The 21,362-nt window shown below is 41.1% G+C and overlaps 3 protein-coding genes across 4 annotated transcripts; 2 read left to right on the top strand and 1 right to left on the bottom strand.

Moving 5' to 3' along the window:
• Positions 1–4,451: 4,451 nt before the first annotated feature.
• On the top strand, positions 4,452–4,757 carry RB195_019344 (uncharacterized protein; the record flags this gene model as incomplete). The annotated part of the gene is made up of 1 exon (XM_064187150.1): positions 4,452–4,757. One exon carries the CDS (start codon positions 4,452–4,454, stop codon positions 4,755–4,757), a length of 306 nt encoding a protein of 101 aa, XP_064043031.1.
• A 1,220-nt stretch (positions 4,758–5,977) lies between these two features.
• RB195_019343 (uncharacterized protein) lies at positions 5,978–6,205 on the top strand (the record flags this gene model as incomplete). The annotated part of the gene is made up of 1 exon (XM_064187149.1): positions 5,978–6,205. One exon carries the CDS (start codon positions 5,978–5,980, stop codon positions 6,203–6,205), a length of 228 nt encoding a protein of 75 aa, XP_064043030.1.
• A 3,239-nt stretch (positions 6,206–9,444) lies between these two features.
• On the bottom strand, positions 9,445–20,823 carry RB195_019342 (uncharacterized protein; the record flags this gene model as incomplete). Of its 2 annotated transcripts, XM_064187147.1 has the most annotated exons (18): positions 9,445–9,565; positions 9,650–9,725; positions 11,420–11,571; positions 11,631–11,716; positions 11,794–11,916; positions 11,977–12,083; positions 12,137–12,192; positions 13,654–13,700; positions 14,083–14,194; positions 14,528–14,594; positions 15,817–15,951; positions 16,003–16,147; positions 16,199–16,289; positions 16,605–16,672; positions 17,018–17,088; positions 17,782–17,926; positions 17,983–18,060; positions 20,782–20,823. In XM_064187147.1, the coding sequence occupies 18 exons, from the start codon at positions 20,821–20,823 to the stop codon at positions 9,445–9,447; spliced, it is 1,722 nt and encodes a 573-aa protein (XP_064043028.1). The 2 variants fall into 2 exon arrangements, with proteins under 2 accessions (XP_064043028.1, XP_064043029.1); XM_064187148.1 differs by lacking the exons at positions 12,137–12,192; positions 13,654–13,700; positions 14,083–14,194; positions 14,528–14,594; positions 20,782–20,823 and having other exon boundaries at positions 17,782–17,888; positions 17,983–18,014.
• Positions 20,824–21,362: the final 539 nt, after the last annotated feature.

The following is a 21,362-nucleotide window of genomic DNA, read 5'->3' as shown; positions in this document are numbered from 1 at the left end:
AAGATCCATAATCACCGGTTTCGATGAAGTAGCAGCCGCTGGGACATGAAAACAGATGAACCGGAACGATAATGTCTGCTGTTGACAGCGAGAAGGCATTTCGATGACGACCCCACCGCGGGAAGCATTGTTGAGTTCATGAGAATTGGTTCATGGAAATTGCGCAAAGAGAAGTGAGGAGGACCGCGAGCGATGGTAGACGGAGGTCACGAGAATTCTAGGAGCATCGACTGTCATTCGTTTCACAGAAAAAAAAATTAGTAAGGATCAGAAAGGCCCCAACACATATCTTTAACTAATTAGAGAACGACGACTTACTTTTAACGCATTCACAATGTTTTTACGTCAGCGTTTTGGATTAGGAGAAAGACAGCAGGAACAATAACAAACTATAGTACAGCTGTCAAGCAACACAACTGACAATGGTGTTTCCAATCCTCAGAATAAGCGGATTTTTTTAATCTTGGAGGCAGCATAGGAAAGATGTCAAAGTTATGAGAAATAACGAAAGGAGGAGAAGAGCTTGGACTGAGCTGTAAACAAAGCTTTTTTAGACATGAACTTCTGTTGTTTTTTTTTTTACTTTACAACGAACTGAAACCACTGAAGTGGAAAAAGAAACGTCAGTGAGGTCGTAAGCATAGATATACACTCCGGTTGAGGTTCCATTCAGGTGACGTACGTGTGATACAGGTTCTAGAGGAGATCAAATGGCTGATCAATCCTCTTCACAGCCGTCGAGGCGTGAACGATCGCATGATACACATTTCTACATCGCTTTTCACTCAGTTCAAGAAGAGGAGAAAAAAGGACTGTGAGTTAAAAAAGCCGAGTAAAGGCCGTTGCAAGTTTAGCGACGCTCAGGAACAGTAAACACCCTTGTTCATGAATTTTTTCCATTTTATGGGGCGTCCTTAACTATGTATCTCGCCACTAGTTGGCCAACTGGTTTCATACGAAACATGCGAACTACCAAATAAATACACCCTGTCGTTTTTGCTATACACTCACCAAAACAAATTGCTCCAACGACAAACACTCCAGGATAGCCTGAATGTTGCCTGATGAAATTAACTAATCAGTCGTAGTTAGAAAGAACCGACAACGCAACCTTTCTAATGTTTTCATTTCTAGCATTATGCTATTCTTTTTTTAATCTATCTATTCTGCTGGTTGAGTTCAGCTCTTGCATAATCGTCGCCGCGATCTACGCTTTACGAACATCTGCTTTCGAAGATTCATGAAGATATGAAATACGAAGCAGTTCTTCGAGGACCAGTCCAAAAAACATCCATGAAATGTACCTCAAAATGAGAGGAGGTTAGCTTCTAAACAAGGATGTTCAGCCCGAAAAGGAACAGTTGCATGCAATTCCGGCATCTTGCCAATGATAAGAACAGAAAAGCTGCTCGAGAGCGCCGCCAAATGCGATCCCTTTCGAAGTGATATCAATCAGAACAGCTACGAAGCAGAACGAAACCTGTTTCAGAGGCTGCAGCGACCTAAAGTGTCGTCTGTGGACTAACATCAATAGTCACAATCGCCTTTTACGACCTGTAAAACTGACAGCGCTCTGGATGTTGAAACCTAGGATTTTGAACAGCTGCTATTGTAATTTTCATAGCCTTTGTTAATTATAATGGTAGAGAAGTTGTAATAGTTGTAAGCTGTAATTGTAAGCTGTAATTCTATCGAAACATTGTGATATGTAAAATTGAGTACAATTCCATCATCCTTGAATCTTTGAGGCGCCGGTACCGTTCCAAATCAAGAAGAATTAGATAAATTTCTTGAAGATGACCTAGTAAAGGGAGGAAACCCCAGAAAGGGCACCGCGTGATCTCTTTGTCAAAAGAACCGAGATCCTCCCGATACCCCATGCATTTTGCAACAAAAACACGGTAAACTCCCATGGTGAAATTCGTGAGCGACTGGGACGATATAGACAAGCCATTTCTTCTGGAAAGGATAGGAGGAGTAGAAATTATTCACATTATCGACCATTCGTGTTTAAAATTCTCAAAATTCCATGGCTCTCTATTCATTTTATAACATTCTGACAGTCACTCAATTCAGTACCACTGACAGATGGAAAATCAACGAAAATCATTTTTCAGACATCTTTGCTCAACCTGTTTTTGTGGGGATGATAGTTCTGAGTTGATATCCATGTAAGAAAAGTTTTGAAAAAATAAAAACCTAGAAAAGTCCACAATTTCCTCAAGAAAAGAAAGACCAGAAGGTAGGTTTTTTGGTGAACGCCTCAAAAGTATACCGGTTTGAGGAAAAACCAAAATTTTTGTCCATTAGTTCCCATTATACATATGTCTGAGACTACGTTGAAATAAAGTGAATGAAGACGGGAATATACGGCGAAAAAAGCCCAAAAGATCGAGATCCGCATTTTCAGAATTTATGTTTTCCAATACATGAACAAAATGTCGAAGCACCGGTGAGCGCCGAATATTCTTGAAAATACAGGAACAGGCCTTGCGACCAATCCAGTGGTCGGCAGATAGGAAAAGATCCTCACAAGTTTAGGAATCAGAGGTCTCAGTTCACCTCACGAGTAAACTCCTTACACCCGCATAAGTGATGAAATGAAAGCGCATAAATTATTTCAGCGTTTCTTCCTCAATTGGCAGGAATAAACTGCTGCTTCGTTTGATTCTATGGTACTTTCGGCACTAATCCAGCCTTTCACTTTCATTTCCTCATCTCTGTCAGTATGAAGAACTGCAGAGGATTTTTTGCTTCTTACTCTTATTCTCAGACATTACGTACCGAATATGGTGAAAATAAATAAGCTAACTAAGAAAAGTGCCGTAAACTGACATTATCTCGTGTGGAACAATTTCCAGAAGTTATGTTTGGCTATGTAACTGATTGGAAGGAAACATCGAAAATGAACGCAACCTCAAGACCTCTAACTAGGTCTTGAGGTTCAGCCTCGTAAATGGCAGAGGGACAACGGCCGCCCACAGATATCACAAAAAGATGCGCGGACTCCTGCGGCTATCGTGCCAGTGAAAGTTTCAGCGTTTCTTCCTCAGTTGGCAAGAATAAACTGCTACAGAGGTACAGAGGCGAAGTGGGTGAATCGCAGCTCAATCCCCTAAATACGTCAACCGGCTGATATTTGATAATAAAGTCATAAGGCAAGGTTATTTTGAAGAAGAGAGCACAAAACAGTTCCAGAAACACAACAACTGTTTGGAATCGTCCTTGTGACTGAGTGTCATGAAAGGCAGAGGAATACAGAGACGAGTAAACGGTGATCAGAAAAAAATAACAGGTTCGCCAAACGGGCGTACATCCATTTCTTAAAAGCATCATCTCACGAATCTGAGGTGGTACAGATTTCAGGTGGAGTGTTCGTATACGGGATCGTAGATTATGAAGAGAAGAGTGATTCCGTCCATTTCTTCCTAATTTCCGTAAAAAACGGCCCAGAAAATACGGCTTCGAGCGTTCCGGCGCGCTATTTTCTACAACGAGTTCGATTGCAGCGCGCCAGCCGTGTGCACACGCCACATCTTCCGGGCCGTTTCTTACGCCAATTAGCAAGAAATGGTCGGAATCACTCACCTCTCCATAATCTACTATCCCGTATAAGAATACTCCACCTAAAATCCGCACCACCTCAGATTCGTGGGGTGATGCCTTTAAAATAATCATGCACTTTAGGATGGTCTCACGACTGTTTTGCGGAGTCTGCGAACACTCCCCCGAAGGGTTCCACAACGAAAAAATAAGCGACCTTCTTCAGGTAAGGATACAGAGGACATTTTCAACAAGTCAAAAAAACATTTAAAGATTCATTCAACCTTTGCGAGGAACAAAGAACGTTCTAAGGTTGTCTACGTATCATATGTGCTATCTAGAATATTTGTTTAAATATTGGTAGAAATTACCGCTTACCTAAGGACAAAATCCTGGCTTAACCAAATGCATCACGTATTTTAATAACATTAACTTCTACCGTAATCTTAATGAAGTGGAATGTGGAAATTTAAAGGAGGGCAAACAACAAGGACGTTGCAGAGTTCCAGTTTCAGTTTTTGCTAGTGTCATTTGACTTTTCTGTCTAGGCTGTGGAACAGACCGAGAAGACGAGGACAATTAGCCTTCGAAGGACACAAAAGAAGCAGTGATTCTTTCCAGAAAAAAAGAACTCTGTAGAATGGAATGTATGCGATTGATTGGCGCACATTTTGCAGGGGAGAATGAAGTCGAAATGTGTGGAAACATGAATGATATCCCGAACATTGAAATCCAAGAGAACAACATCGGGACCGTCGCGATGACCACTGCACTCAGAGAAGTGCTTGAAGAGATCTAAGAGAGGCCAGGATCAGGATTTTTAGCACGCCAAAGATTTTTATACGCAAGCGGGTTACGACTTCTCGGGACGCAGAGCGGCTGAATGTCTTTTGCGGTTTTATCAGTGAATGAAAATAGCGTTGAAATGCTTCAACTGCACAAACTGGCTGGGTATAAACCGGCAGTGCGAACTGGATTTGACTAAGGATTTACGCAATGGACATTCAAGGGCATCGAGGCGCGTCGGTGATCGAGATGGTGATCAACAACCCGCACTGACAGACCACACAGAAGAACAACTACGGAGCGTTAGTTGCAGGAGGCCAATCAAGACCCCAGAACCTCCCAACCTTGTTCCAGTAAGAGAATGTGTGAAGCGAAGATCCAAGGTCCAAGGTCCAAGGAAGGCCATCCCAGAGTTTGAGAAATATTAGTCTTCGATTTGGCGACAAAACATGTACTGACAAAAATAGTTCTCAGCATGTAAAAAAACAGTAGAAGTCAAGTTTATTATTATTCAAATCAAACACTAGTGAACTCATTGTCCTCAGCTGGTTAAAGTAGTCGGTTACTCTGCATTCCTCCTACAAACCTCAAACCACATGCCATCAATTTCTCGGTTTCATCGCATGGATTATTCGACGAATGTAATAACCTATTAGGTGTATAAAGTAAATGACGATGGTCAATCCGCCAGAAACGCGGCAAGAGATGTAAAAGAAAGAGACTTGTGAAACCTGAAAATGTAATGTATTGAGAGCAAATATTGTACTGTGGATTTTATGCTGACGTCCATAACTTCCTTACAATGAAAGAGAGAACTGTACAGAAGGAGAAAAGCTCTAAGGAGTACATTTTACTAGTCTCTGGATCTGGTTAAAGAGTTAGAGAAGCAACGTTCTGGTACCTGGAATGACTTGGTGCATCGTCTGTCAGCGACGTAATTTCCCAGAACAACAGTCCCAACACTCAGTAAAAGTAAGAAGTAGTTTCCCTTCTTTGCCGCAGACCACTTTTTATGCGTCATTTGCTTGAATTAATACAACAATTAAAGTGAACCCTAGTAGGACGTGCCACTGCGATTTTTTGTGTCACCATGGGTGTGTCGGCGAGAGAACAGCAGATGTGTATTCGTTTTTAGTGTATTGTTCCTTGACGAATAACACAGCGGCGAATGCTGCTTACTATCTGAGCCTTCTACGCCAGGTGCGAGATAGTTTGGGAAAGAAACGAGTCTAGTCGTGGGTAGTGGCATGTAGTTTGACTTGATTTATTTTAGCAGCAATAAGACCTGCGCTATCAGAAATGAGGCAAAAACTATAGCTGACATTGAGGACACTGTACAGAGAGTCAGACTGCAGGGAGGTGTACTTACATTATCTTCATGGGACCGGAAATAGTGAAAAGCTTCTCGGTCGGGATTAGCCCAGCTGCGGACCCTGGATGACGTAGTCATGAGCGAGACAAATGGGAAAGTCAGCTTTTCCAAGGAGTAGCAAAAAAAATACTACACGTAGCTATCGTAAGCATAGAATACGAACTGTTCATGAACCATATTATAAAACGAATACATAAGGAAAAAGGGAGAAAAAATTTAACAGTACAAATATACGAGAAGAGGAGCTAAGTAATTCTGATCCATTGTGCCAGCGGTATGTCAGCTCTCAGTATCGTTACTCATTGGAAACGATTAGCTGTTTGTACCACAGAGGTCTTTGCCGCCTTACCTGAGCTCACTTTCTTTTTCTGTATGGCTGAGCACGCGCAAAAAATGGTTGTAGATCCTGAGGGGGATTCGGACGAAGATCTCCACAATCGTGAGCAACCACCGGAAGCAGTGCTTGAGCGTTGGATAGTTGGAGAAGACAGCCTTCATGATTAAATGTGAACACGTTTTGTTGTGGGTCTTCGCTTTAATTCCGAGACTTCTACTCTGCTTTTTACAGTACACTGATGTAATAGTATGAGTAATAAGCGTCTCCGCAAACGAGCGAAATTATAGTCGATTCAAAGTCACCTGAAGCTCAATGCAGTACTAGCGAAGCTAGTGATGGCGACACCTCGCTACCACCCGCTCGCTTCATTGCCGCGCCTCGACCGCAGCCGTTTACGCATTAGCGCCGAATTTCACGCCGTTTTGCACTGACTATACTCTGTGGAACTGTCTTTAACACAAAAAGGGAAAACATGTGGCAAAATTGACAAGAGCTGAAAAATACAGGAACAAAATGTGAACTATGTAATTGAGCTGACCCATTTTGAGGGATTTGCACTAAAACCAAGTTTAAAAACGATAAATCCCGTGATTAGTTGAGCGTTCGTTGAAGAGAGGACACCTTTCAACCTATGAAGAAAGGGAATTAATCGAAACTCTTAAGCTTTGAGGGGTGGTTCCAGTACACCGTAATTTCCATTGAAAACACAAGCAATTCACATTACGGATAATTTTGTCGCTTAGAAATCTTCGAAACATTGGCACTAATTTAGAATGTTAATGTTAGTGTTAGTGTTCTGGTATTGTTGGTGTGCAAGTTGCAGGCAATAAAACAGTAAAGGTTAAACGAAGTGTTTAAAAGTTGAAAAAAAAGGTGTTTATTCAGCCGAGCGATGCATTGTGCACGTTGGAGAAAGAACGATATCACTTATTAAAACCAGCGTTCGAAATTTTCGGGGTCAAAGGACCTCTAAAGGTCTCTTACATGACGAAGCATCTCTTTACTGTTTTGAAAATATTTTCCACTTTTACCGTTCAAAACAAGACCCGTTAGCATTCGAAATGGATTTCATAACTAGTGCGGAGTAAGGAATTGCTTCGATGGGTGAACTGATGCTGCTGATGGTCCTAACCCATGTAATTCCTGGATTTGTGCTCTTTGAGTTGTTTAACATTTCGCTGCATTTCTTAAAACCAACATCTCAAACCCCACTTAGCAGAATGATCCGAACATCTATTTTCTCTCTTTTCTTCTAAGATTAGCGAACAAAACGATGTTAAGAACAGTTGCAATGCAATAACATTAAAATCAGTGAAGGACGAGTGCCGAGTAAGTATTGCGGTTGCGATTTGTTACGGTCACGTTCGGCAAACGCACATTTCGTCAGCACGTTCCACAGGTAATTGAAAACGGACGATACACTGGAGTGTAGCAGAGAAAACTGAGGAACCACAAAACGCATGCAAAACAAATCAGCCACGATTCTCGATCACTGGTACCAAAAAACATGATCGCGCCAAGCCGAGGATACTGTAGCCGCTACGAGAGCGAGGACGAGTGTTTCGTAGTAGTTCTTGTTGCAATACTATGTAGCTAATATGTCGAGAAGCCGAAGCCGAGAGGGTGCACAGGAAATGAAAGCGGTCGCTACTATCATGAAAACAACGTTACTGCTATTGATCCTTTCCCGATAATAACAAAAAATCTAGCAGGTCATTATTTCGAACCACTACTAGGGAAATTCCTTTGTACAAAGCGCGATGAAGCAGGATGTCTTACATCTGCAAAACATGGACTGGCGACCATGTATTTCTCCTTCGACGGGGTATTACTGTGTTGACTTTCTCTTTCTCCCAGTCAGGCACTTGCAGAATTTACATAACTTTCTCTTTTCAGAATCTTTCCGCACACCTAGCTAGCTTTCCGTCCAGTTCCACTTCCTCGGGAAGTGTCACTCAGTTCGTCCTTCGGAGGAGGTGGGGAAAGAGAACTCAGAAAAGTGCAGCACAGAATGAACAGACAGTCCTTTTTTTGGCGCGTGGGAGTAACAATTCTTGGTTCTTATTATTTTTAGAATAAGAACCGAAGTAAGGTTATTCGGTTGCCGTGCTTTCAGCGTCCCAACAACCTTAAGATCTTGGAATCCTGAACTCGTCCAGCTTTTCACATTCGTGGCGGCACACCCAAACGATTCGTACTCACTTTCTCTCGTATGCGCACAAACTTGGCGATGTTGCACGTACATGTTGATGGATCAAAAATATCTCAGTCTTCTGGTCCCATTGTCTGGAGAGTGCACACAGCAGCAACCTTAGAAGCTCGGGTATTATTGGAACACGGACCAAGACCTCCAGTTTTTATCGGTGTTAAACAAACAATTAATAAACAAACAATAACATCCTACAGAACCTGACGCCGTGGACATACTGCGTATTATGCTTACGCTGAACATTTACATCTTGAACATCCTACACATCTTGAACAGTCACTTTTTCTGCAGAAGTATTTGATTTAATCTTTTTTCTTCCACTTTTTTCAGCAGAAACCGGTGAGCCGCTTAGTACAGATGACTAGGGATGGGAAAATCCGCTTCACTCTTGGCTGAAATTTGTTTTGGTGGAGGAAGGAGATTTCTACGCGGCGTGCTTTCCCAGATCTATTGCGTTGTCACTTTAAAGTTCTCCATATTTACCAAATGATTCCCACACAAAAATGACTCAAAACTCCACATTGAAAGTACTCCCATGTTTTTAAGCCTCGCACGCTTCACTCCAATCTTTTCGCACAAAGTTGCATTACATTCATATTGCGTTTGATTACAGGTAAGTCACACAAGTATGAGAACAACAGCCCTAGATGTCAAATCTTATTTGTCATATTCTTCTTCTGCAGGTCATCGTTAAACGAGGTATAAGAGGAAACTTTATGGTTGCACTGCTCGATACAAAATTATATTTTATGGAATGAAGATGCACCCGTTAGCAATAGAGACAAAAACAAAGAAAATCTAAATGTAACATAAATTTTCGTTTGATTTGAGTTTTTTGGCCACGGAATGACTGAAAATCTCCAGAAATTTCGAGAAACCATTCGCAAACATTTAGTGTTGAGTGGAGGCTGCAGATGAGAAAGTGAGAGCTGTCCGGAATAGTACAGCGAGTAGTAAGCTCTCGATTGCGCAACATAACCTGCCATCCAGAACCGGATCATCCGCATCCCAGCCGTCGGCACAATAAGCGAACAGAACGAGGGTGCGTCATCTAGCCCTCGCTCCCAACGAGAAAGGGCGAAACAGCAGTCAGCCATCCGCACAATGTCGTCGCAATGATGTTAACTCGTAGCCATTGAGGACAGATGAACTAATCAGTACAAAACAAGACATGGAAGAAAACTTTGGGGAAATAGTCTAGGATTTGAAGTAAAGATAGTAGGACCAGTACATAGCGTTGAAGGCAACAAAGCTCAGAGGGAACACCCAACGGCTCATCTGATCGATTTGCTTGGCTCGGCAACGTGCTGATTCTCTCCTAAAGACGATGTCTTCTGCTTCCACATCAAGTGTACCGCTTTTCTTGTATGCTTGAGAACAAATGCTACTGCTAGCAACTCACTTTGTCTTCTGCACTTGTTTGATAGTTGATTTCCACTTTTCAGCGGGTTTTTGCCTCTCTGTGTTCTTACTGTCACCTAAAATACAAGAGTTGATGGAATGAATAAAATAAATACGGTTGTTAATTATTAATAATTACTGTTGTTTTTACAACTGTTAGAAATAGAGGAATTAAAACGGAACCGAGCATACAGGGTAAATGATGTAGTTGATTTTTTCCAGAACACTACATCAGATCAGAGTGCTGGAAGAGAAGTCGAAGTGACTCTTCATTTGTGTCTTTATTTCTGGTGAGAACAATTGCGCTACTATCATTCTGTTGTTTTTCCTGCATGATAATGAATAGTTCCAGTATCACCCACCATCACCTGTTATGGTAAATGTGCAAGAAAAATTGTGTTTCTTAGCAACCTGAACCGGTGTTCCGCGTATTCAGACCCGTTCTCCAAAACTTTGTAAGTTCGGCACTCTATCTAACAGGGAAATGGCGTGGGATCAAAACTTCCTACCAGCGGTTCTTTAGCGTTCAGGCGCTGATATCTGCTGCCCTAACTTTTACACTTCAGAGAAAGAAGAGCTGTCCTGATAAAGAACTTTTTAGTTTACGAAAAGGGAATCTCAGAAAACTGCTTGATAATGTCAATTAATTGGATGAGAAGGGGAAGAATGAGTTCAGTCGATTGGATGAGTGATTGCGGCATTTCAGCGTCGTTTAAAATTATCATTTTAGCATAGTTGGACGATTTAAACAGCAATAAATAAGATCACGACGCGCTCAACACATCAGCGGTGATTCGTGGAAAACCGACTCTAAACCCTGGACAGTCGCAGTTATTGTCATGCAAGTATGGTACTTAACGAAGACTTCATTGCACCTTAAAACACCCATTGTGTTTAAACGATGCCGTTAAACGGCTCTGCGGCAGATGTTTTCGGAACTGGATCGATCATCCAACGACAGTCGGAAGATGAAGAATGGGCTGCCGAGTGTCGTTCTTTGGGATGTCACATTTCAACTCAAACATCTTCGGGAAAATGAATATACTTTATTAAAACAAAGTAGCGGTTTGTGTCTTGATATCTGTCAAACTTTCCCCAGCAGTAAATATTCAAATGGCCCTAGTAATAGTACTATGGAATACATGTTCCAAAGTAGGTGTAATTTTTGGATCGCTGACAACGGAACTACAAGGAGGACAAAAATTACATTTCCAAAAAAGAAGTAAAAAAAACGGTAATAACAAAGGCTATAAATACACGCAGACCAATTGATAAACACCTTTCTTCGGATTAGCTTTAGATTCAAAGAAATTTCACGGGCATGCGGAACACGGAAGCATACAGCGCCCGATTGTCTTTTGATAGGGAAATACAGCCAAACTTTTCCAAATATATGTAGGTCGAAAAGAGGGGAATAAAGAAAAAGTGTATCTGTGTCTAAACAAGGAATAGGTTCTACAAAGCAATTTAAGATAAATCTAGTCTGCAACAAATTTGTTCAGCTCTACACGCGCCGCACATCTCCAGCTACGCATGCATTTCCTTCCTCGGGTAAAGTGTAGGTGGTGGTAGTGCGCTCAACCGCGCTCTTAATTCTATCTTCCTTTTTCTCTCATAGTAGCTCTGGCAGCTTGTCGAAGCTAAGTGGCTTTTCCTTTAAAACTAACCCTAAGGTTAGGGCTCTGACCCCTTTCTCCTCCTCCAGCTATCCAGCCATACTTGAGCTACCCTTCCTCCTTTACTCTGCCCCAGTCGGACTCGCATCGCTCACTCGGTTGAGCACGTTCGTCGCCGAGTATATGTATACGGAAGGATACTTCAAACATACTTGGTACAGACGCACGAATGCCGAACCTCGACCACAACAGAGAAGTCCTTCTGCGAGCCGAGCTTTGTTCATTATCTTGCGCCCAATTTGCTAGCCTGAGGTTATGTCAGCGCTTAATCACACGGTGAATAGGACGAAGAGCATGTAAACTTACCTTTCTGCTTTATCGCCAGACTTGCCCTTCCACAACTCATTGACGGAATCCAATCTGAGTTCTACTTCTGATTCGATTTTCCTTGTCTGAAGACCAACGAAATGATTTTACCTGCCATGTGTTAGCTTCTTCTAGACTGAATTTCCCACAAATGCCCGCTTACCTTTCTGTTATTCAGGGAGGGCGATAGTCGCAAGAACCGGTTCTCATGATCTGATTCAACTTCCTTTCCCGGAATCGCATCGTACGTGGTTCCATTGAATATCACGTGATCTAGTAAATCCTCCTGAACTTCATTAACAAATCTGCAATACATTAGCAAATTATTCTTTCCAACGTGTCCAACCTCTTCTAAGGTTCGATGCTCCTTTGAACGAAATCTCTGCAAAACCTTGTGCGCTCGATAGGCAAAGCTCTCGGGACGCTTTTTTGTGCCTCCGGGAGCAGAGGTAGCTGAAAATGTGGGAGTTTTTTTGCATACTAAAGGAATCAAGAAATGCTCTAACCTTGACGTTGAACATAGTTAACGATTGTAAATTCGATCATTACGCCAAACACGAACCTGAACTACACTATTGCAATGTATTGAGGTACGTGATTTTCCTTTTCTAATTTAATCAATCAATCTTGTTATGTTGTAATTTCTGAAATGATCATGCGCCAACAAGATGGTTGGCTCAGATAGGCAGAAGCATCAACGGTCTAACAAAGAAGCGCCGAAGTTTTCATGAAGAACCATCGATGCAAAAAAAGCTCTCGAAACGGGCACATCAGATATCAGCAAAAGTCTACTATACTGTTTCTTCTTCTTTAATCAGTTGTGTTTGTCAGTTACTCCTACCCGCTGTTTTGCTGACACAAAGATCGAAGAGTAAAGGAACAGTATCACGAAATTGACGTTGTGGTATAATAAAGCCTGATAGAGGATATAGAGTGTAGGTTACGAGTATGAGCGTGGTACTCCTCACTCCACCTCCCCCTCCCAATCATCCTAAGAACGGCGTAGGAATCGTTTGAGTTCCTGCGAGGTACTTTGAAACGTGCTACTCTCGTGTATGCTCCTGCTCCGGTAGGCTATTCATTTTTCTACTTGTATGGACTGCGGAGAAGACATCATCGATTTTTAACCGCTCGCACGTGGATGCGGCACGTGTACAAGAGAGGCGCGTTCCAACTCACCTCGTAGGAACGAACGCCGTCTTCTACTCCCCTTTTTAGGACGATTAGAATAGTGGGATTAGGTTTTTAGGACAAGTGGTCGTAATCCATGCCCTATTTCTTTATTTTCTACTAGGTTTCATCACTACATCAGTTTCGTGGAGCGCTGCTTATACGATTTCCCGTTGAAATTTTCACTGCTGTTCATGCTACTGGTCACACTGCACCTTGTTCGTCGTATATAAGTACATAGTCCTCGTACTCGGACTGACTGTTCGAAGTTCGAGCTAAACGTCATAGAACGTCACACTCGTGCGTTGCACAACATCGGAAATTGAAGGAGGACCAGCACCAAAAGTTCAATACTGATGCATCATGTATCTTCACTTTTCTTTGAAAAGTTGCTACTGTTAAGGAATGGATCGCTGGAATGTTCGGAAAAAGTTTAAATTTCAGGCGATTTGCTTCAGAACTGTGATTTTCGTTACTCCTTCGTTTGTTAATGGGTCGATGCTGAAAGCGTTTCTGTTAAAAGCTAAACAAGCAGAACTGCACTTCTCAAGTTTTTACGAATGTAGCCGACAGAATTTTCACGTAAAATACTTAAAGGCAGAGTGGACGCTCTAAAACAATCAGTCTGAAGGAAGTTGTTTACCATCAAGAAAATTTACAAATGTTCAAGCATTTAAAATCCCAGAAAACTGAATCCTAGTTATTTTATGTTGTTGAGTTTTCTTTAACTGAACTCGGTTCATGCTCAAACTTTGTGAAGAACCTGACAACTTGAAATTTGCAACATAGCTGCACTAAAGAGTTTTTAGCCAAAGCATCCGCAATCGCATATATAATCCAAATTTGCACTCACATCATACAAGCGCCCATCCAGACGTCAATTGCCTTCATGTAAGATACCTGGAAAAACATTCTCACGTAAGAAGTACTCTAATTTCCCGAAGAAACTTTCCCTTTTTTCAGTATTTTCTCAAAAGCAGTGTTTCAGAAATGCCCAAAAGCTTCACATTAATTGAAGATCGAACGTTTTACATTCGTAAGACTTCTGGATTTGTGTAGGATGTTCTTGATACTCTTGAAATAATATGTAATATATAATATATATATATATATATATGTTATATAATGTTGCACAGGAACATTTTAAAAACATTTTCTGAAAAACAAACACATTTTCAGACTTAATATTATTATTGATGCGAGAAAATAAAGTATTTACACTACACAAACATATCGACTACAAAAGTGGAGTAAACTGAATCGAGAATAAAATTTAACTTACTTCGGGAAGCGCCATTCTAGCGGCGTTCGCTTGCGTGGAGAGAGTCAAAAGGGTCGTGATGGCGAGTGAAACTCTCGCAGGAACAGCTTCAACGTCCAACCAGAACGAAAACCTGGAGGAAAAGATTTCTTGTGGGAAAACGACTTGAGAAATAATAAAACTATTCTGAATAATTACGAAAAATCAAAAAAAAAAGAATAACTGCAAGGAATCTGCATATGTACGATAGGTCATTCACAAATCAAAGTTCAGTTTCGTTGTTTTTACGGAAGAAATTTCTACAATCTTTTTCTGTTTTTCTTAAAGTTTCCTGTTCCAAATTTTCTCTCAGACTTTTATTTACGAAATTGAAAAGATTGCTTTATTTATGAGGTGACCCAAATAATCACTCCAACTAAAAAATCCTGACCATGATATGACAACGATGAGCGTGGTGGGGACGTACGACTGCATGACGTGGTGGGTCACCTCTCTCTTCACGTAGAACTCGGCCGTCACACAGCTCCATGTCCCTAGAAATCCAATGCATTATTCAGCGTCGGACAGAACCACAGAAGCACCAGCTAACCGGTGAACCGACCAGGTCACCGAACTGAATTCTTTTTAGAAGTTATTGGTATTGGTTCCCTCGTCTACGTCATTCTACCCACAGAGACTATCCATACCGTCAGGCAGCTCAATGGGACCTTTGGCAACACTCAATTATTCTATTTGGATTCGAAGCGCACATTTCACTTCACTATTCCAGAAAATTTGCTCGCAGCAAGCGATCACATAAAAATTTGAGCTTCCGACATATTTTGAACCTTGCACGAATAAGCCTGAAGAGATTTGCAGCCAGAATGAAGGAAATGAGGTGGAGGCCATCCGAAAAATCAAGCTTAGGTCAAGTGAAGGTCAACGCGAAAGTTATAGTTACTTTCTTCAACATATATTTAACTCAAATGTTACCTTCTAAAATAGTAACTTAGGGTTAGACGAAAATTTGGCTATTTTCTCCAGACTCTTCCTTAAAGGCGTCAACTTTTTAAACTAAAGGAACAATAGAAGAAAAAATTAATGAAAGTGACTTGAATATTTTTCATAAATTTCCGCTGTTGTAGTTCTAAAAACAGGAAGCACATAGTGCTTAGGAAGTTTTTCTCGAAGAATCAGAAAAAGATCGGACATCGATGATTCAAAGTAATGTGTTCAACTCCTGAAACGGAGTGAAAAACACCGACAAACATGGAAGTTTTTGTGCGAAGATACTTCTCAAGATGAGGTACTTCGAAGATAAGCAGACGTTGTTTCCCAATTAGAGCTTCAAAACTCAGCATCAAGTGTAGAAGGAATTCATGTTCTCAACTTTAGTGACGCAGTCGAGTCGCCACCATATCGAACAGACCAGCACCTGTGTTCTCTCCTCTGCCTCTTTTTCGCTTCAGTCTTCTCGCTTGAAACTCCCTCACCCTCTCCCTGACTACAATGAACCAATTACTTGTATCATGACTGTTTATTACTTTACTTTTTATCTTTCAATGAATGCAATTACTTTCTCTACGTATTGTGTACCCAAACAGATTTGTTCAACCAGAGGGATGGGAGCAGGGAAGACAGAAGGGATACGTATGAAGTGGAGAAAGAGCGCGCGCTGCCCCAAAGTGTTCACCCGATTAAACACGTTCGGCGACGACTACGCGTATGCGAAGCAATTGGGTCCCATAAATTTGACACGATAGTGGGTCTGTGTACCTGTGGAGTAGTTGCCGTCACAGGATCCTGGGAATAAATCCACAATATGCATATCTGACATAGCGATATTTGGGTTGCGAGTTATCGGCGTTTCGTCCACCCATTCGATTTGGAGTTGATCCGTCGTATACGCATCTGAAACTCTAGGATGCTGCCGTAGCAAACGGTCAGCAGACAAGCACATACAGCTCAAAATTCTCAGATGGCATCTCTGAGAGTCAAGTGGCCACTTCTCGAGGTTCAGTGTGCACACAACCACCATGGAGATGCGAGTGTCGTAGAGAATCGAACCGTCTGGCTCGATCCATAGCAGAAAATTCGGCTGAGTCACCTGTAAAAAACATAATTTTCAAGGCGAAGCAGTGTACTTAGGGCGGAGCACCTGGTGAAATTCAGCAATTCTGGCGTTCGCAAAGTAAACGTCCGGATGCCACATCTTCAACAACACGCTCTTGTCGCGGACCAAAACTCGGCTGTAAGAGTAAGGTACAGAAAACAGAATAGAAATGGAAGTTTGTTAGGAATCTAACACTAAGCTTCTTGAATATCTGCGAAAAGTTCTCAGAACTTTAATCCACGAAGGAGAAGTCTATAAAATTACAAGTAATTTCGTTCTATGACGTATTGGCACAAGCGGAGAAATAGAAGGAGACACCATAAGGCACTGCTGCTAAAATGCTGCAATGTTCACTTGAAAAGACCTTCAACAAAGGAGCGAAAACTTTAATTTCCCGGTCAGAAGAAGCTTAAGTAACAATTAGTGATGAGGTGAAGATGGGAACAAGTACCCTGTCTCGTTGTGAGCTAACCGCGAATCTTTCCAGAACTGTTGAAAATACACGTCCAGTTGAAAATCCTGAAAAAAAAAAACACTTTCTTAAATGGATGCACGGGTTCCTTGTCAGACAACTGTTTCGTTTAGAAAGCTTTTCAAAATATAATTTGTTACAAGACGTTCGGAGCAGAGCTAATAGTGAAATGAGAGAGGGAGAGAGAGCAAAAATTTATCTGTTTCAGGAAAGCGAGAACAGTTTTGAGTAGCTGTGAAAAAATCTGACTGCGTCATCCAAAAGACCCCTGTTTTCAGCTCGATGCATAACAAAAACAACAAACCAGCTTATATCCTAAAATAAGCGTCTGCGTGAACTTCAAGAATTCAGGAAAGGCATTACTAAAAGTATGTTTATGAACAACATCTTACCATAGTCTGTGTCCTGAACGACGACATTCCTTCGATGTACATCGCTAGTCGGACTTTCGTAGGTTTGTCAGCTAAAAGTACATGAAAAAGCGTACAGAGAACATGACCGTCTCGTCCAATTCAAGTAGCACACTCCTCTCAGAACCACATATGTCGAGAAGTTTGTCTTATTGCTCTACTACACTATCCAACACATGTGTCTTATTCTTTTTCGTTGTACTTTCGTGCGGTAGCAGAGCGGTCTTTAACTCTTTGACGACAGCGCACCTCAGAGGTGATCTGCGCTTTTTTAATACTATTATTTATTAGTATTATTTCCTTGTACAAATACAGCTCGTAGACATAGATTGGCCCCAAATGCGCAAAAAAGCGCACTGTCGCCAATGTGTTAGAGGCAACATACCTCGAAATTGACGATGCTGGGATCTCTCCACCAATATATGGTTTAAGCGATTTAGTTCACGAGCATAAATGGTCATCACACTCAATCCTCTCTCGTAATCCAGAAAAAAAGGCGTCTTCTAACGTCCAGGCAATAAAAATCGAGAAGGCAGCAGAAGCTGCTGCCAGTCGTGGAGGCGAACCTCATCTCTTCTATTACCAGCTGCAAGCTGCATCGCACACCTTCTCATGGGTTACCAGTGAGAATCGAGCCTGATAACGCTCGAAGTCGTCAACCCCAACACCCATAACCGTATCTATTCAAGTTAGGACCCTAACATCTTCAATTTTGTGATAGACGACTATTCAAATTTCAAATCTACCATCTTGAACTGGTGGAGACTGTTTATCGTACACTCTCCTGCCAGCGTTCAGCATGTCATCCATGTAAAGAGGCACTGGTTCACTGCGAGTACCAAAACCGTACTTTCTGGAAAAAAAACGTACAGTACATTGGAGCAAGTTGCACTGCATATACTACTGTTAGTTTAAATTCTTCTAGAAGTTGTTTGTTGTATGCTTACGTGATACTCAGAAATAGAAGTGGCACCAGCATTACAGTACTTCTCTGAGGGTCTTTCTTGCGCCAACGTAGATTTTACCTGCAATATTTGTTATGCAGAACATCCTATTAGTGATGATATCAAACAGAAGGGACGCGAACAAAAGAGCAGCAGCAACAAGTGACGAAGAAGTAGCTGTGCTGCTGTTTTGACAACAATCCAACAAAGGAATTCGTCAGGAGTTGTGTGCTTCCGTGGACTAACAGAAATAGGAAGAGCGAAACCTGTGATGCGAAAGATGGAAATTATGAGAAGGATGAAATATTTGACCTTGTTTAATGGATAACTCAACGCGTTCGATTCGAAACTCAAAATCATGGAAAAGATAATGAGATATGCAGTCTGTGCAATATCAATGCCAATCTATGTATTAACCTTTTGTTTTTATCTTCCCAGACAAGTCTTATGTTATTGTGTCGCACTCGCGGGGACAAAGGGCTCTGGTCAACCTCAGGAGGTGTCGAACTATCGGCTGCGCAGACGAAGTGGTGACCTGTTATCTCTTCTGCTCTACTTCTGAACTTAATTGAGAGAAACAACCTCTAAAATGTCGTGATGGATTCATACCATCACCTTAACACATAGTCTGCTACTTTTTAGCGATGGATTGCCTCACTTATTCACGGAACTTCTCCGTGAGGGTCTGCACGATGATGTGGAATTTTGAAGAGGTTTGGACGACAACAGCCTTTGCTAATTTCCAAGACCAACAGAAGATCGGGTTCACGAGTACAATACAACACGCAAAACCAACGAGGTAAACAGGGAATGGAAACTTCTTTAATTACGATACGGATGCAAAGGACATCACTTTATTTACTTACTTGAACACTAGGTGTTCCATTCAAAAAAAAAACGTGGAAGCGGTGCACACCAAAACGACAAAAAGAGAACTGCATCGAAATACACTTTAAAAGTGAGAGATTAAGAGAAAAAATAATGAGAGATGGGGAAGATCGTGGGAGAGCTATACTTCCAAATTTCAAAAAAAAAAGAGCCAATAGATTGCAATGGAACAAGATGTGAAGCGAAGAGATGTCAGAGGTAACTCAGAAAGGAACATTGTGCAAAAAAAAACGGAGGCTTCACATACTGTCATTTATTATACTTCTGATAGATTCCGATAGATTCCGAGAAAGTTCTTGAACAGGATGAAAGAACAGCGTTAAAGAGTATACTAGTGTTGGTTAAATCGCACTAGATTTTCTTCCTTTCAAGAAAATTTGAAAATAAATGGTTTTCCCCTCAACCCGCCGCAACAATTGCATCGACCGGAGTTTGATGCGTTTTCGAGGTCAGAATTCCCAATTCTGAAGCGCGAAAACAAACGGCGGCCGTTATTTCAAGCAAGTCCTCCCTCCTCTCTGTATCCAGCACAAACCTTAGCATCAGCGGATTTATAGACTGAACTAATTGCAGAAAAAAAAGCAAATGATGTTAAAAATGCCTATTTTGTCCAATTGATGCTCACTCCAATTATCTAAAAAATCAAGAATAAATAAAACTAAAAACTCACAACAGGAAAACAACAGATAAAACGCTCACGACTTATTCCTCAACATATCACAACATGATATTTTTATTCTTCAACATTTTCCTGCCGTTGAAATACTAATATTTTAGAGATATGATGTAAAAGTTATTCATATATGCCTATCATAAACCCAAAGCCTGCGCCATTTTAGAAATTTGCAACTCTTATTTCTTTTTTGAAGAAAGAGAGCAAAAGTGAGATGTCTCCTACGGAAAAAACAAGAGATTTGTGATTTCATGGTGCCATAGGCACTCTTCTGACAACTAAAGGGATGCAAATTCATCAGATGCTCGTAAACAACCAAGAATTCATCTACAAATTCACCTACAAAGTCCCGTAAACAACGAACAATTCACCTAAAAATCTCTTCTTTGCTATGAACATTACAGTAGGTAATTCTGACCAAAAGAAAAGAAGAAAAAACGTTTTTTTACGAATTTTTTAAATCAGAAAAGTGTTAATCGAAGAAAAGACATTGAAATTCATGTAGCAGTGGAGCCAGCACTATAAGCTCTCTACAAGGAAACATCGTTTAAGGAGTGTAGCAACAGGATTTTAGTGTCCTAAACGTTCCCGATAATAATTGGACTACGCACCACATGATAAAATTCGAAATATAATATTATATTCGAGGAATGATGGGAAAACGAATGCGAAAGACTACCCATCAAAAAAAACACATCTCACTAATGACCTCGCAGCTAAACAGAGGAACGATCGAAGACGCTGCACTGAAACACACTTCGTATCCATTTCAAAGTGGGACCAATTCTACGGGCTGGATCACTCGTACAGCAAAGAAGAATTGATCTCAAAATGGTGTCACATGTTCCAAGAATGTGCAAAAGTTTCCCGGCAGAGAGGATTAACTAGGGAGTCGAGTTACAGCTTTCCAGAATAAGCAAAGAACATTGGAAAGATTGTCGTTTACCCATGATCTTAATAAATATTATTAAAAATAAAGGAATAAACTCCACAACACCGTCTGTCAAGTAGATTTCAATATTGACGATTTCAATATTTCAATATTCAATAATCGTTTGACGTTAAGGCAAAATAACACAAAAAAGGGAACTTAATAGTGATCAATTGACCGTCAGACGAAACGGATGCACGCGAATCATCTTCTGGCTTCAACCCCCAAAGCAACACGCTCTTAACAGAAATGTGATGACATAGATGTGATGACAGAACCTTGGCTAACCCTAGCTAGGGGAGCAGCTCACTGCTTTGCACACTTTTTCGCTCTTTGATTTTCGCCAAAGCATTCAATGAATACAGAGGGGCTCCTGTCAAACTCATTTCTACTAGTTAGGTTTTCTTCAAGTACAACTAGCAGGTACAAACGTACAACACAAAATTAGATAAACCGAATGAAATGTGGAGCCTGCTACCCGCAAAAAATCATCCGGGAACACTCCCACTCAACATGCACTAGGGAGCGGCTAAGCGCTGCTGTTCAAAACGTACACACAGCACTTAATTCCGCTACTTAGACAGTAAATCGTGTTGCTCCGCATGGCAATTCGTGGGGTACACAAATTACACAGGGCAATTCAGCTACTTTGCTCCGTATTTCTGTTTGAATTAGAGAATAAAGATATTCTTTTTGATATTTGTCCTTTTTTCAGTTAAATAATATTAAACTTTCTTCCTGACGCTGTTTTGTTATAAAATTAAAGGAAGTAAAATCTGCTGTTTTGGGATTTACTAAAGCATTAAATCCATTAAAACATGAGCTGCCCGGAAGGAACAGAGACTACAAATGAGGCTCAAATCGAAGGTAAGACCGCACTAGGGAAGTTGT

The sequence above is a fragment of the Necator americanus genome, chromosome II, assembly GCF_031761385.1.
Source record: "Necator americanus strain Aroian chromosome II, whole genome shotgun sequence".
In the NCBI taxonomy this organism is placed as follows: Eukaryota; Metazoa; Nematoda; class Chromadorea; order Rhabditida; family Ancylostomatidae; genus Necator; species Necator americanus.
The sequence above is the reverse complement of the archived record's forward strand: the minus strand, read 5'-3'. Positions and strand labels throughout refer to the sequence as shown.